Below are 17,772 nucleotides of genomic sequence, written 5' to 3' on the forward strand. Positions count from 1 at the left end.
TTTTTCTAAGAAATTTTGTTCTATAACATATAAGTTAGCATATATCATCTTAAAGGGGGTACTTTAATCTTGTATTTGAGATATAACTTATTTCTTAACAACCCAAACTTGTTAAACTTTAAATATTTTCTTTGATAGCACCGTTTTCGGAAATTTCATCATATTGCATATAAGTTATCATATATCATTCTAAAGAGAACATTTTAAGCTTTCATTTAAGATGTAATTCATTCGTTAACTCCCAGAAATAAACCGGAAGTGATGATATTTAGAAATAATCACCAATTTTTTTAATAAGTATAATCAAAAATTTCTTACTAAGAAATTTCATTATACAACATATAGGTTGTTATATATCATCTTAAAAAAGACATTTTAAACTTTCATTTAAAATATAACTCATTCGTTATCTCCCAGAAATAAACCGGATGTGATTCATTAAAAATCAATGTCAATTAGAAATGATCTCTAATTTCTTTTTAATTTTTTTCTAAGAAATTTTGTTATATAACATATAACGTATCATATACCATCTTAAAGAGAGCACTTTAAGCTTTTACATGAGATAAAATTCATTCGGTAATTCCCGGAAATAAACCGGAAGTGATTAATTAAAAATCGAAATGAATCAATTTTTTAGTACAATTTATTTTCCAACTTATTTTATCGTGTGATAATAATACAATAATAACACATAAAACATTTAAACTTGATTAATGATGGAGAAACACATTTATATCGATGGATACATTTACATCAATAGATACGTTTATATAGATGCATTCCCATCTAACACTCAATCGTTCGTTTACGTTTAAATGATGCAAGTAACACATAACACAAAGATTAATGAGGATAGATTGAATCGTTTTGATTAATTTTAACCTAATTACATTTTATTTTGCGCAAAAAAATCGGATCCGCGTCTTCTTCATCGTGAAAATGATTTTGATCCAATTCTTGACGATTTTCCGTGACTCCTTCTTTACACGTTAACCAAAAAGTGTCCATTAATCCTTTTCCCTATCAAAATAAAATGTTTTATGTTCTTATTTGGGTATTAAATTAAGTATTAAGTGTTACCTTTACATCAACTAATCCTCGGTGTTCGCATTTAAACCCACCAATTGCATCTAAAGCGGTTTTCATTTCCAAACTAATATGGATTTTGGATGCTTCCCCGGTTGATTCCATTCTTGAAGCCGTGTTAACCGTGTCTCCAAATAAGCAATATCGCGGCATTTTCGTGCCAACTATCCCGGCAACAACCGGACCGGTGTGGATACCACATCGAATTTGGAGCTTTTGTGATTTCGAATGGGGTATTTTAAAGATTGAGGAGCCCGCTAATAAATCTAGAGCCATACTGGAAATTTCGCTGACGTGTTTATTACCTAAAAGATAAAAATGAGTTTGATTAAGTTTATTAATTTGTTATAAAACCATTTTTGACTGGTAATCCGGATGCGACCATGTAAGAATCGCCGATAGTTTCTACTTTGTAAACATCGTAGCACTCAATTCGTTCGTCGAAGAGTTTGTAGATTTTATTTAAAAATGTAACAACCTAAAATTAATTTCTTTTTAATTATTAATTATATAAATGTCTTTTGATACCTCTAAAGGGGTGCTTATGGCTGCTATTTCTGTAAATCCAACGATATCACTAAAATAAATCGTAACTGAAGCGTAATATTCAGCGGGGACCTTTTTTAATTAAAATCGAAATCAATTAATTAATTTAAAGAATGCTTAATTTAATTTACCTGCTTAGTTTGTTTTAATTGCATCGCAACGCTTGGTGGTAACATTTGGAACAGCAAAGTATCGCTTTTTTGCTTCTCAATCTTTAATTCCTTCGCTTTCATCGCTAAATTAGCAGCGTATAACTTAAGAAATACTTCTTTAAAAAGGTTATTAAATCACACCAAATAGAAATAAATAAATAAGAAATTTTATTCGAAAAAAAATTCACAAAACCATCTACCTGTATAGTTTTAACCGCGTTTCTTACAAGCCATATTATTAAAGGCGAAACCACCAAGACAACCACCAATATAACGATTCCAATCGCTTCAGTACTCGCCGCTTCGTTTAAATTCCTTTTAACATAATCCCTTTTATTTAAAAAAAATTAAATTAATAAATAAAATCGAAAATGTTCTTTTAACCTGATTTGGTGTCTTAATTCGTTTTGTAACTTTCTTAATTCGTCAGTGTAATCGGCTAATGAATCGAAATACTCGATTGCCTCTCCTAAATTCGCCTCGCGTTGTTTATTTTCTAGGATAATGTTTCGTCTGAAACAAGAAATATATCAAAATAAAACCTGAAATTCTTTTTGTATTGAAAAGATTTTTTAGCTTTATAGATTTTATTATTTAAAATCGCTTCTTAAATTTGATTTGAAACTTAAATGATTACATACTTAAGTTTAATTGATCCATAATTAGGCATATTCCTCGTTAAGTTTCTATAAATAGCTTTCAATTTGGGAACGTAATTTAACGAACCATTTAAAAGATCTTTTGCGATGGCGTCGTGTTTTATATAATTACTATAAGTGGTTCCATTTAAATATCCCTTCCCGAAATAATGGACTCCGTAAACACTTGATATTCCCGTACTTTCAATGCTCCGCAATAAATTTTTAAACGCAATTAAGTATCTGCAACAACATAGATAATGAAAATATTTAAGATAAAATATATTACCTCCAAACTCCGCTACTATCGGCTTCTTTAATCTGATTAGTTAGATGGTTTAACATAGCTTCGTTCACGGAGGTGTACCAACGAAAAACGTCGGACATATTCGATTCCAATTGAATTTTTCGGCTGAAAATCGAAATATATTGTTAACATAATGCATCGTTTGATATTCGAATTTTCGCTTCGAGTTAAACGTGCGTTAGGGAGAAAGTCGAAACCACTCTGGTTGAGTACCAATTAATTTTATTATGATTGATGATCGCGAACGAGAGGAGTGTTGAATTACTAGATGATCATTTTCTGAAGCGAATTTCAAACTTAATATATCTCTATATATACCAACTACTTGCTTTGCTTAAAAAAGAATCAATATCGTAGTTAATACTTAATGGAAAATTGTAAGTTTTATTTAGCGCAGCTTAATTTTATCAAATTGTTTCTGTTTCACACACCTAAATGAAGTTTTTTAGTTTTGGATCATTTTTTCACACACATTATTAACCCAAAATTTGTCATTCCAAAGAGTTTTTGGATTCCTGCAACCCAATTTCTACTAACAATGGTAACTTTCTTGCTTCTGTGACAGTAGGAGATAGATCAAGTAATAAAAAATAAAATATTCTTTCCTATACTGAAGTATTGCCGGATTCTCTTTCTGTTATTACCGATATAACTTTTTTCATGTTCAAACTAGCTGGCTTGAAATATTCAGTAACAAACTTGTTCAAATCTCCTCCTATGACGAATTATGACACAGACAAAATAGTCAGTAGAACACCAAAAAAAAGCTGTTTGAGGATTTTGTCAAGGTAGTGCACAAAAATAATCATCTAAATTACATATCTAATGAACAACATTCATCCAACCCAAAGCTTGTCAATATTTGATCAGATTATGTAATGATATCTTAATATATAAGCTAATAAATAATTAGTTTCCCCCCAAAAACTGCAAAAGCAGCGTATAATTACCATATGTACAGGGTGGGCAAATGTGGCTGTTATTATAGGCTATCTCAGAAACTATAAGAGATACGAAAAAAGTAGGTGCCATGTCCCGGTCTCTTTTTTCGACACTAATCCAATCCCGCAAACACCAAACCTCTATCTTCTTTTGTTTTTTAGTTATAGCCAAAAAGTCAAATTTTCGTGATTTCAAAAAATGCTCATATTTGCTTTATTTTTGAAATTAGAGGAATGAGGTTGATATGTTCTTAAGACACTTTTTTAAGTAGAATATACTGCCGTTGAAAAATTTTAAAAATATTTGATAATTTTTGAGATACAACACAAAGTTGTATTTTTTTAAATACAAACTATAGTAGATTATGGTGTTACTGAAAAGAGCATATTTTTAGCTTTCCAATGATGTATTGCACGCATGGTGTATTTGGGGAAAATAAGCGTTATTTTTTAATTCTAAAATATTAAAGATTAATATTCAAAATTTTAATTATAGTAGGCGAGGAAAACGTTAAATGCCACTTAGTTACTATAGTAACGTGAGTTTACTGATCATTTCATTCATGAATTTTTCGAAACGAGTTTCCCGCTTAAAAATTCCTCATTATTTTTAAATACATAAAGCGATAATATTAAAAAATAATTCTTTGAAAATGATAGATAAGGCTCCATATCCCATATAAACATCGTTTCAATGGAATGTCCACTGCTCAGTTTATGATCCCTAATCTTCCTCTATCTCACCCAATTTCAAAAGAAAAGGTTGCTAATATGAAAAAACTTCTAAATCGCATGGTTGGGGAAAACTGGTAAGATACTACCGAAGATTTCATTCATTGATACCCAACTGTTCTAACCTTACAACCAGTAAGTTTAGTAGAAGAAGATGACATAGTCTGTGACTGTTGAGTTCCTGAAGTTGTTGTTCATATTTAATTATTCATTAATTAATACGTTTCTTGTATTTTTAATAAACAAACTTTATCTACTAAATCATTTTTATTGGTGAACAAAGTTAGGGATAAGACACTGAGAAATTTAAATCAACTATTCAAAGTTTTTATTCGTTGGTACAAAACCAACTTTATCCTGCATAAAGCTAGGTGTCCACTTGAGAGAAACTTTTGAGAGTAACTCTCGATATCTACTCTCAACTCTGTGTCCACTTGAGACTGTTTTAGCTTTCCGAGAGCATCTATAAAACTTCCGAGAGCTTTCTCTCAGGACCGTGTCCACTAGTGAAATGTGTCCGTGCTATGGAAAGTAAAATTTATTTTCTTTCAGTGCTTGGTGTTTGTAAACATGGATGTAAACAAAATTGCAAGTGCAATAGTGTTGTACAAAATTTCAAAAAAAAAAAAATAAAAAGAAGCTGTTGGGTGAAATCATGGATTTGGCGTAGATTAGAGCTGGGTGTCAACAAATATCAACATTCGTTGTCAAATTGTTAGTTATTTGGCATACTGGATTCACAAAAAAGTGAACTCGATTGCTTTAATGGCACTTATAAATGCAAACTATAAGTTTATTGTCGTACACGTGACAGCTTAATAGTGGCTTGGCAGTATTTTGGAAAATTATTAGAAAATATAAACTTAAACGCCTCAATTGCTGTAAGAGACTAGATATTGCTGGCAGAAGACTAAGTACTACTAATGAAAGACTAGATGTTGCAAATGAAGCAGATTCTTCTTACAGAAGACTGCACACTACTACCAGAAGATGAAATATTGTTGGTAGAAGACTAGATATTGGTGCAAAAGATTAGATATTGCAAATGAAGCATATCCTTCATACAGAAGACTACACACTACTACTAAAAATCAAATACTTTTAGCAGAAGACTTAATTTTACTGTCAGAACACCAAAATATGTTGTCAGAAGTTACTATTACTAATGGTACAAATCCCGTTTAAATTTCTGTCCAATACTTGTTAAAATTGCATCCTTCGCTTCCCGATTTCTATGTTCATTAGATGTGATATTCCAAAGAATTGAATTTTCTTCATACACTTCAATTAATTCAAATATTTCTTCTTGGGACTATTTTCTTTTAGGTGTTATCTTTAAACTTGTTATATTGAGAAAACTCCCAGCTACTCGCAGCAAAATTCGAACCTTGTTTGGTTTTTGACAGTTACTCTCACGATAGATAAATTGTGCGTGTCCACTTGAGTACAAATCTCAACGTGTTTACTCTCCGAAAGTTTGTGGGGACTCTCTGATAGTTACTCTCAGATGCGTGTCCACCAGAAAATATACTCTCGATAGCTTCTCTGGAGAGCATTTCTCGCAAGTGGACACTTAGCTTAATGGTACAAGACCAACTTTCTGTCATATTCGTGCAAAACCATACAGCAATTAGGTAGTAATTACTGTCCGAACCCGCCTACTATAATCAAAATTTTGAACTTTAGCGCTTACTATTTTGGAATTGAAAATTAACGCTTATTTTCCGCAAATGCACCATACATGCGATACATCATTGGAAAGCTAAAAATATGCTCTTTTCATTAACATCATAATCAAGTATAGTTTGTATTTAAAAAAATACAACTTTGTGTTGTATCTCAAAAATTATCAAATATTTCAAAAATTTTTCAACGGCAGTATATTCTACTTAAAAAAGTGTCTTAAGAACGTATCAACCTCATTTCTCTAATTTCAAAAATAAACGAAATATGAGCATTTTTTGAAATCACGAAAATTTGACTTTTTGGCTATAACTTAAAAACAAAAGAAGATAGAGGTTTGGTGTTTGCGGGATTGGGTTAGTCTCGAAAAAAGAAACCGGGACATGGCACCTACTTTTTTCGTATCTCTTATAGTTTCTGAGATAGCTTATAATAACACCCAAATTTGCCCACCCTGTACATGTTTACGGCGTCATAACTTTCTTATATAACACGGACAAAACACTGACACCATACAGAATCTATAGGAAATTTTCTTCTCCATCCGGTGGTATATAACCTTAGTAGATTGCACGGTTGCATAAACAGTTCCCCCCCAAAAACTGCAAAAACCGCGTATAATTACCGTATGTAAATATTTACGGCGTCATAACTTTCTTATATGATACGGACAAAAATCTGTGATCATATAGAGTTTGTAGGAAATTTTCCGCTCTATATATTGGTATATGACTTTAATAGATGGCATGGTTGCATAAGTAGTTTCCCCCCAACAACTGCAAAAGTGGCTAATAATATGTACATGTTTATGGCGTCATAACTTTCTTATACAGGGTGTTCCGGTGACTCAGGGCATAAAATAAACCTCATATACTAGAGCAAAAATGATGACGATTCGTGAAAAAAATTATTATAAAAGTCTTCAAATGGTCAAGATATGGGCCATCAAAGTTCAGAAGTTTTAACACATTTTTCTAAATATTTTCAATACCATTTATGGTAGAGCGTTGAAATTTGGTACAGGGTAAACAAATATCAAGCAAAATCATTGAACCAATTTTGAACCATGCTATACAGGCTGTCCCTAAAATTTGTTTGCTCAGAACTTTTTTGTTCGCTCGTAACCCTACATTTATTTTTGTACTTTTTAATAAAAAATTTATTTTAGAGACTTTTATCACTCTTTGAAAATTTTGATAACATTGACCGTTTTCGAGTTATATGCGAAAATATTAAGCTTCGATTTCAATGGTAATACTAAAAAATAAAAAAATCTTCGAAAAAGTCAAGGTTGGCCATGGCAATTAAAAAAACAAATTGAGCTGTCAACTTGCTTATGTCGTTTAAACATAAATGATAGTTTTTTGTTAGTTAAGTTTTTATTAATTTTAAGTGTTCAAAATGGAGAGTTACTCATTTAGTGAACAAACTGACATGATTTTGACATTAGGGGAATGTCACGGAAACGCCGTAGCAGCCGCTAAGCGTTATCGGGAGAAATTTCCGAATCGCAGAGCGCCCAATCGAAAAACATTTTTAAGGATTGAAACCCGTTTAAGGGAAAATGGGACGTTTAAGTCGAAATTTACTAACAACAGTAACGTAAGATCAGTCCGAACACCCGAACTAGAAGAAGATATTCTAGACTACGTAGAAGAAAATACTACAGCTAGTACTTTGGATATGGCGAGGCACTTTTTAACTTCAAAAACAACTGTCTGGAGTGTTCTTCACGAGCAACAGCTTTATCCATTTCATTGTTACAAAGTTCAGGAAGTTCGACTGGCTGATTACCCACTGCGACCGCAATGGCCAAATAATGCAGCACAAAATCCAAATTGATGATCAGTTTTAAGAAAAAGTGCTTTTTACAGATGAATCCACTTTTTCTAAAGATAGAATCTTCAATCTGAGAAATATACATAGTTGGCGGACGATAATCCAAGATTTAAGAAAACTTGGAAATCACAATGGAGATTTTCTCTTAACGTTTGGGCTGGCATTGTGGGCGATGTAATTATTGGACCCGTTTTCTTGCCATCAAGGCTGGCAAGGATGGACATACATACAGGCGACATTTAGAGGAATTAGATGATTTTTTAGATGACGGTCCTTCAAACACAAGGCAAGCAATGTGGTATATGCATAATGGTACTCCTGCGCATAGCACACAAGCTGTCCAAGAATTTCTGAGGGAACGTTTTTCGGGACGGTGGATTGGACTAGGAGTAGGTTCACCGATAAGGTGGCCCCCCGATCGCCAGATCTTACACCTGTAGATTTTTATTTATGGGGACGCGTTAAATTGCTAATTTACTGCGTTTAAATCAGTTGATCGAAAACGAGGTGTTACACGTGTTTGAAGTTCGATAATGTGGAGGTTGTTTCGCTTCACAGCGACGTTCTATATTTTTTTTTCCGCCCGTTTTAGATAAAGAGAAGATCAATGTTTCTGGTGGTATATTTAATATGTCGCTATCTCTAAAAGCACAGACAAAATCAGTCACAAAGTGCACAAAAATAATCATCCCTAATATAACAATATTCATCCAACCCAAAGTTTGTCAATATTTGATCAGATTATGTAATGACATCTTACAATTAGTATACAAGCTAATAAATGATTACTTTGATTCCCCATGTCTACTAAACAAGATTGATGCTCCTCCTCGTCAGCTCCGATATAAATATTTATTTTATGCACCCATACCCCGAGCAAATGTTTATTAAAATACCCTTATCTTACGACTTCTCATTCGCATTTTAATCGAAACGATATTATAACAATTCTTCAAAATCAATTATTACAAGTACTTACCGAAATTCATGCAACCTCTTTTGAAAGGTTTCTTTATCTGTATAAACTTCTTGTTCGCCTTCTTCATTTGGTAATCGTACAATAGGCCAACTGCTCATATTTTCTAAGGCTAAATCGGTTAGTACAAAAGTTTGCGTTAAATTTAATCTAAAAACATAAATGAAATTACTCTTTACTAATTATCTAAGTATAACAAAGAATTAGAAATTCACGTATAATTTAGGAGAGACGTGACGGAAAATTAAAATTTATTGCGCACGCTAATAGGTAGTACATCAATATCGTTTTAAATTAAATTAAGTACGCTTCTTGTTTGGAAACTTTAAGAAATTAATTTTTTTATTATTATAATTACAAAAAAAATTTCTTTACCTTAAGGGCGATTCTGTGTTATTCGTGTAAACGTAAAAAGCAACTTCGGACCTTTCCAATTGAATTTTTGTCACCACTTTACCTAATTCTGTTGCAATTGTAACCTAAAACAAAAATTACTTAATGCAAATTTTTTTTTTCATTTAATGAATTTCTTTTCGTTTTGTTGTTCTCTTTTCTTTATATTAAAGGTCGTCGTAACCTCGGGAGTCGTAAGACCCTGAAGGGACACTTTTACGGATTTCGTCGAATCATGAGACCGTTCATGCGATCCTTCCGAAGACAAAAACGGGCTTAAGCCCCAGTAATTTCGCCCAGGTTACGTTCGTTTACGACTGGTTTGCCCTCGGAATCCAATATTGTGCGAAAAATACGGATTTAAAGATCGTAAACAACTCTGACTTTTCAATCGTTTTAACTCAGCACAAAACCTTTACCCTTCCTTTTCCACATACTTTACAAGTCGATATCTTCGGTGTCTTTAAAGGTAATGGAATATTAAATACACCACTATAAAGCCTGATGTTTTCATCTTCTAAAACCTTGTCCTGTCAATATCTAAAACCAACACATAAAATGGTGCATTGATCTTTCTCAATACAACTATCAATCATATAGGAAATTTTCTGCTCCTTCTATCGATGCATAAAAAAATCAAAGACGTTTTTCGAGCGCATTAAATTACTTTCGGGATAATAAGTTTCTTATATGATGAGGAGAAAGCTCTGTGATCATATAGAATTTGTAGGAAATTTTCCGCTCTCTAGAGTGGTATATAACTTGAATAGACGGCATGGTTGCCTAAGTAGTTTCCCCCCAAAAACTGCAAAAACCACGTATAATTACATTATGTAAATGTTTACGGCATCATAAATTTCTTATATGATATGGATTAAAATCATCACCATACAGAATCTATAGGAAATTTTTTTCTCCATCCAGTGGTATATAACTTTAGTAGATCGCATGGTTGCATAAGCATTTCCCCCCCAAAAACTGAAAAACCGCGTATAATTACCGTATGTAAATGTTTACGGAGTCATAACTTTGTAATATGATATGGAAAAATCTGCGAGGTCATATAGAATATGTAGGAAATTTTCGTCTCTATACAGTGGTATATAACTTGAATAGACGGCATGGTTGCATATGTAGTTTCCCCCCAAAAACTGCAAAAACCACGTATAATTCCATTATGTAAATGTTTACGGCGTCATAACTTTCTTATATGATATGGATAAAACACCGTCACCATACAGAATCTATAGGAAATTTTCATCTCCATCCAGTGGTATATAACTGTAGTAGATCGCATGGTTGCATAAACAGTTACCCCCCAAAAACTGCAAAAATCGCGTATAATTACCGTATGTAAATGTTTACGGCGTCATAACTTTGTAATATGATATGAAAAAATCTGCGGGTCCATATAGAATATGTAGGAAATTTTCCGCTCTCTACAGTGGTACATGATTTTAGTTGATCGCATGGTAGCATAAGCATTTCCCCCCCCAAATACTGAAACAATCGCGTATAATTACCGTATGCAAATGTTTACAGAGTCATAACTTTGTAATATGATATGGAAAAATCTGCGAGTCCATATAGAATATGTAGGAAATTTTCTTCTCTATACAGTGGTATATAACTTGAATAGACGGCATGGTTGCATAAGTAGTTTCCCCCCAAAAACTGCATAAACCACGTTGAATTATATTATGTAAATGTTTACGGCGTCATAACTTTCTTATGGGATAGGGACAAAACACCGACACCATACAGAATCCATAGGAAATTTTCTTCTCCATCCAGCGGTATATAGCTTTAGTAGCTCGTATGGTTGCATAAGCATTTCCCCCCCAAAAAAATGCAAGAACCACGTATAATTACCGTATGTAAATGTTTACGGAGTCATAACTTTGTAATATGATATGGAAAAATCTGCGAGGTCATATAGAATATGTAGGAAATTTTCTTCTCTATACAGTGGTATATAACTTGAATAGACGGCATGGTTGCCTAAGTAGTTTCCCCCCAAAAACTGCAAAAACCACGTATAATTCCATTATGTAAATGTTTACGGCGTCATAACTTTCTTATATGATATGGATAAAACACCGTCACCATACAGAATCTATAGGAAATTTTCATCTCCATCCAGTGGTATATAATTGTAGTAGATCGCATGGTTGCATAAACAGTTACCCCCCAAAAACTGCAAAAATCGCGTATAATTACCGTATGTAAATGTTTACGGAGTCATAACTTTGTAATATGATATGGAAAAATCTGCGAGGTCATATAGAATATGTAGGAAATTTTCTTCTCTATACAGTGGTATATAACTTGAATAGACGGCATGGTTGCCTAAGTAGTTTCCCCCCAAAAACTGCAAAAACCACGTATAATTCCATTATGTAAATGTTTACGGCCATATAACTTTCTTATATGATATGGATAAAACACCGTCACCATACAGAATTTATAGGAAATTTTCTTCTCCATCCAGTGGTATATAACTTTAGCAGATCGTATGGTTGCATAAGCATTTCACCCCAAAAAACTGAAAAACCGCGTAAATTACCGTATGTAAATGTTTACGGAGTCATAACTTTGTAATATGATATGGAAAAATCTGCGAGGTCATATAGAATATGTAGGAAATTTTCTTCTCTATACAGTGGTATATAATTTTAATAGACGGCATGGTTGCCTAAGTAGTTTCCCCCCAAAAACTGCAAAAACCACGTATAATTATATTATGTAAATGTTTACGGCATCATAACTTTCTTATATGATATGGATTAAAATCATAACCATACAGAATCTATAGGAAATTTTCTTCTCCATCCAGTGGTATATAACTTTAGTAGATCGCATGGTTGCATAAGCATTTCCCCCCAAAAACTGAAAAACCGCGTATAATTACCGTATGTAAATGTTTACGGAGTCATAACTTTGTAATTTGATATGAAAAAATCTGCGAGTCCACATAGAATATGTAGGAAATTTTCTTCTCCATCCAGTGGTATATAACTTGAATAGACGGCATGGTTGCATAAGTAATTTCCCCCCAAAAACTGCAAAAACCACGTATAATTACATTATGTAAATGTTTACGGCCATATAACTTTCTTATATGATATGGATAAAACACCGTCACCATACAGAATTTATAGGAAATTTTCTTCTCCATCTAGTGGTATATAAGTTTAGCAGATCGCATGGTTGCATAAGCATTTCCCCCCAAAAACTGAAAAACCGCGTATAATTACCGTATGTAAATGTTTACGGAGTCATAACTTTGTAATATGATATGGAAAAATCTGCGAGGTCATATAGAATATGTAGGAAATTTTCTTCTCTATACAGTGGTATATAATTTTAATAGACGGCATGGTTGCCTAAGTAGTTTCCCCCCAAAAACTGCAAAAACCACGTATAATTACATTATGTAAATGTTTACGGCATCATAAATTTCTTGTATGATATGGATTAAAATCATCACCATACAGAATCTATACGAAATTTTCTTCTCCATCCAGTGGCATATAACTTTAGTAGATCGCATGGTTGCATAAGCATTTCCCCCCAAAAAATGCAAAAACCACGTATAATTACCGTATGTAAATGTTTACAGAGTCATGACTTTGTAATATGATATGGAAAAATCTGCGAGTCCATGTAGAATATGCATGGTTGCATAAGTAGTTTCCTCCCAAAAACACACGTGTTTGAAATTTGATAATATTGAGGTTGTGTCGCTACACAGTTCCTTTTTTTATTTTTTCAGCCGTTGGTATCACGATATTGCCGGTTTTAAATAAAGAGAAGATCGCGCTTTCTAGCGGTATATTTAATATTTCGCTATCTTTAAAGACAACGAAGATATCTGCTTCTAAATTACGTGGAAAAAGAAGAGTAAAAGTTCGTTGTTGTCGTCGCACGGGTTTTAATTAATTTATTTTTTAATTTTCTTATAATTCTAGTTTCGATTAGATTTTAGATAGAAACGTTTTAAGTTTATCGAGTTCTATTACGTTTTACTGACTCGATAATCCGTCGAGAAATAAAACGAAAAGAATCGACATTCGTCTGAATTAAAACGTAACAGGTAAAAGTGGTAATAGTGGTCACCATTTATCTTCCTAACGCGGTTTCTGTCGTTCAAAATTAAATTATCGACCAATTTAACCGATAAAACGTTCTTTTTTTTTACTCAAATAAAAAAAATTCATACTAATTTTTTAATCAACAAATATGAGAAATAATTGTTTAATAATAGCACGTTTTTAATTAATCGAGACACGAAAAAATCAATAATTCAACACGCAATAAAAGCGTAAAAAAAACAATACGAAGTAGAAATAGACCCATTTTATCATGATTTACTGAAATTTCATGTACTTAGCCTTGGTAATCGGTGTAAAATTATAAAACGTTCGATCGTGATTTGAATTAATCCTGAAACTCGAGGTGAAGCTTCATTTGCATACCAATAAAAGCGAAAATTGGCTAAAATTTCAACTTACCTGAGCGTCAATATCCATGACTTCTTGTCGCTCTAAAACGATTTTATGCAAGATGAGAGATGTTTGTAAAATAAGCGCTAAGATGGGTATAAATGGTAAAACGAGCATTTGAAATAAATGTATCATCCTTCCCGTGCCATGAGCAGGATTCGATTTTGTGCAACAATAATTTTTTGAAAGTTGCGAAACATCGTCGGAACTTATCGTTCTTAATGAATCATCACCGTCGCTATTTCTCCTTATCTTCTTCGACATTTTTCTTTTAAACTAAAAATAAATGCATGAATAACAATCGCTAATATAAATAAATTTTCATATTTTGATAAAATTTTATTATAAAAGCTCGCAAAAACGTTTCTCGTGCACAGTCTTTAAACAAAATGAATCCAAAATTATTTTTGGTATTGTTTGCATTGTTCTTAATGGCTTCATCACAAGAATTGTGCGCTTGCAATCACGTTTACAATCCAGTTTGTGGAAGCGATGGAATAACGTATGGCAATATGTGCATGTTTAATTGTGCCAAGAAATCGAACCCAAACTTAAAATTGGAACATGTTGGACCGTGTTATTGGGCGAAATAAAATTAATTAATTAATAATTGTTAACGAACACAAATAAAATTGATCAGCATGAAAAAAACCAATTCCATTTTATTATTTCCATTCAATCATCTCCGCAACAACTCGTTTTCCCAACAAATCGACTGTCTCAATTCATTTACAACCACTTCATCGACTTTATACTCCACCATTTTACAAGGAATTTTAATCAAAATAAATTTGTAATCTTACAAAACAATGATAAAACATAAATTGGAGATTTAATATAAACTATATACATATAAGAGCTTTTGATCATCCGTTGAAGTGTTTCAGAACGTAAACAGACAATCAAATCGAAGGCCATATTTCCGGTAGAAAAGATATTGAGGTCAGTTTCGAACTGCTTCCGTGACAACAACCGTTTTGGATCATTTGTGGTAAAACGATGTGAGGATGTAAATTACTTCTAATTCGATTATTTTGTTGTGCGAAACTATTTTACACCATCCTCAAAATAATTTGATTATTAAAGTATATTTTAGATTAGATTGAAAGATTTAAATAATTAGAAATTTCTTAAATATCTTCATAATTGAGAGACAATGAAAAATTCTCCAGAATTCTCAATCAGAAGTTTATCTTCGAATAGCAAATCTTTTTCGAGGATGTTTCCAGTTGCTTTAATCTTAATCCGGTCTATCAGTTTCCAGCTCGACACCAAAAGTGGTGAAATTGCGTGGGATTCCTATAATATGCCATAAATGACGTCATATTACCCCCTCCTATTACACTTACAAAACATGACTACACTGATTAGTTGATATTTCTGTTTGTAATTGCCGTAATTGAAGTCCTTGAGAACAAGAAGATGTACTTTAAAGAAAAGTGAAGACTAAGTTGCGTGCTAACTGCTCTGGACTATCTGGTTTTCATTCCTATTGTGATAAGCAAAGTAATCTACGTCGCAAAATTAGGTGCAGAGAAGCAAAAAAAAGACTGATATCTCTTATAAGTTGGAAAGAACATTTCTTGGAATTGTTGGAAGGCTACGAGAATCAGCGAAAGAGGAATGTGGGGAGGTAATATATATAAAAAATGTCTACACATTTAAAAAAATATATAGATTCGGCTGATGATGACCTAATAGAGGTCGAAACCGGTTCCGAAGAAATTTAATTTTAATAAAACAAAAAAGACTACCTACTTTTATTAGTACTATATGTGTAGCGTGCTGTGGCAGCAGCTCCATTTAAAAACATAAAATTGTAATTCATTTGTTATTATTTTTATATTCACACACAATTGTTTTTGAAGCAAAACATAACAGACGCAAAATAAAAAGTCTGCCAAAAGTTAATTTTATAATTGTATTATTATGTTGGCTAATACCTCATAGCCACAATATGCAATTGAAGATTTCGATAAAATCAAAATGGAAGCAGGAAGAAGAGCAATAAAGTATAAAGAAGGTTTGGAGCAAAGAAGGGATTACAAGACTTCGGATTAATGTTGAAAGAATATAAAAACTGGGATTGAGAAGCATGGGAAATAAGTATTATGTCAAAGTCACTTCATGACTCATACTTAAGTATCACAAACATTACATCAGGAGCAAAGATGAAACATTATGAATCAGAGAAAGAACATCACTTGTTTTATGATAATAAAAGGCAAACGAAATCCAGCCCAACCCAATAGGATAAGAACAAACCAAACCAGAGAGCCATGGAGAGAGCAATGCTGTGGATCAGTCTCAAATACAGAGTGCGTAATCAAAAAATATTGAACATTTCGATAAAATTAAAATGGAAGCAAGAAGAAGAGCAATAAAGTATAAAGAAGGTTTGGAGCAAAGAAGGGATTACAAGACTTCGGATTAATGTTGAAAGAATATAAAAACTGGGATTGAGAAGCATGGGAAATAAGTATTATGTCAAAGTCACTTCATGACTCATACTTAAGTATCACAAACATTACATCAGGAGCAAAGATGAACCATTATGGATCAGAGAAAAAACATCACTTGTTTTATGATAATAAAAGGCAAACGAAATCCAGCCCAACCCAATAGGATAAGAACAAACCAAACCAGAGAACCATGGAGAGAGCAATGCTGTGGATCAGTCTCAAAGACAGAGTGCGCAATCCGAGGAGATCGCACTAAGATCACAGGCGTAGTGACGACGACAATACAGCATCAGATGGTCCAGAAGACCCAAAAAGATCATCCAGTGGAGTATCTAAGTACAGATGAGGCAAAAGCTAATAGCGTGGTAAATAAGTAACTTATATTCGCTCCATCTTTAAAAGTATTGAGATTTAACTCGTGCAAAGATAACAACAAACCACTAAGCAACACGGGACTCATTTCCGGGGCGATAACTTATTTATATAATACGGTTGTAACTCGCACAACTCTTAAATTATTTACAAATTTTGTATAAAACTTAATAACTAAATCTCTATTTTAATAATAAACTGTCAAATAAGTCTTAAAAAACTTACTTACTTTTTTTTGTTGATAATATTACGTACAATTCGTAGAAGCGGTGTTTTTTATAGAAATCGAGCGTGGTACACTGCGCGTAGTCCTGTAAGCGACTGAAACGCATTTCAGCAGGGTCCAATTAATTTCAGCTTTCCTGCGCGTGAACTGACACCTGTTCGACAACTCTCCTATCGAAATAGAAAATAAACAGGGACACAAAGATGCTTCATATTTTGTATATTAAATATCATTTTATTGTCATGAAAAAAATTAAATCAAAACAGTAAAAACCTCGATATAACGGGTTAATTCGGGTAAGGGAGTGTGCGTTATATGAAAAATTTTTAATTTGATAAAAAAAAACTTTAAACCGGAAACTTTCTAGTTCTAGTCCTTTAAAAAGACTCACTCCGCCGAGGTCGCTTGCGGGCGAGGCGCTACTATCTTCCAAAACGGGCGATTTCGTGTTAATATTTCAAATCCAGCGTCTCGTCCGCTAGTAACTTCGGCAATTTAAGATTAAATCGTTCTTTATATATCTTGGTAAGGATAGAAAGTCACCTATAAGAAGACTTTTATTCTCACTCCGCCGAGGTCGCTTGCGGGCGAGGTGCTACAATCTTAAAAAACAGACGACTTTGTGTTATTATTTCAAATCCATCGCCTCGCCCGCAAGCGACCTCGGCGATTTGAAGCGAAATCGTTCCTTATATATCTTGGTAAAGATACAAAGTCTCCTAAAAGAAGACTTTTACTGCATTGAGGTCTTATATACAGGGTGATTCACATAAGAACCGACACAGAGCAGGGACATGTAGAGGACAATAAATTAAGATGATTTAAAGTAACTTACCTTTATACTATGTTGTAAACCACATGTAAAAATATTGTAAATTTATAAAAAGTTCAATATCTTCGTAATAAATTAA

The 17,772-nt window shown here is 32.9% G+C and overlaps 1 protein-coding gene across 2 annotated transcripts; it reads right to left on the reverse strand.

Moving 5' to 3' along the window:
• Nucleotides 1-624: 624 nt before the first annotated feature.
• On the reverse strand, nucleotides 625-17,009 carry LOC111417189 (uncharacterized). 2 transcript variants are annotated; one of them, XM_023049402.2, is made up of 13 exons: nucleotides 16,865-17,009; nucleotides 13,811-14,077; nucleotides 9,279-9,382; nucleotides 8,907-9,053; nucleotides 2,715-2,837; nucleotides 2,429-2,668; nucleotides 2,172-2,300; nucleotides 1,988-2,117; nucleotides 1,767-1,889; nucleotides 1,618-1,707; nucleotides 1,444-1,567; nucleotides 1,084-1,394; nucleotides 625-1,023 (listed from the first exon to the last, which is right to left on the reverse strand). In XM_023049402.2, exons 2-13 carry the CDS (start codon nucleotides 14,063-14,065, stop codon nucleotides 886-888), a joined length of 1,914 nt encoding a protein of 637 aa, XP_022905170.1. In that variant the 5' UTR covers nucleotides 14,066-14,077; nucleotides 16,865-17,009; the 3' UTR covers nucleotides 625-885. The 2 variants fall into 2 exon arrangements, with proteins under 2 accessions (XP_022905170.1, XP_022905171.1); XM_023049403.2 differs by having other exon boundaries at nucleotides 16,861-17,009.
• Nucleotides 17,010-17,772: the final 763 nt, after the last annotated feature.

Source organism: Onthophagus taurus, chromosome 5 (genome assembly GCF_036711975.1).
Source record: "Onthophagus taurus isolate NC chromosome 5, IU_Otau_3.0, whole genome shotgun sequence".
Lineage (NCBI taxonomy): Eukaryota > Metazoa > Arthropoda > Insecta > Coleoptera > Scarabaeidae > Onthophagus > Onthophagus taurus.

Coding starts and splice junctions, on each gene's coding strand:
- LOC111417189 (XM_023049402.2), bottom strand. CDS start 14,065: ATGTCGAAGAAGATAAGGAGAAATAGCGACGGTGATGATTCATTAAGA. Junction 2,669..2,714: donor GATAGTAGCGGAGTTTGGAG/GTAATATATTTT, acceptor ATGTTGTTGCAG/ATACTTAATTGCGTTTAAAA. Junction 1,024..1,083: donor GAGGATTAGTTGATGTAAAG/GTAACACTTAAT, acceptor TTATTTTGATAG/GGAAAAGGATTAATGGACAC.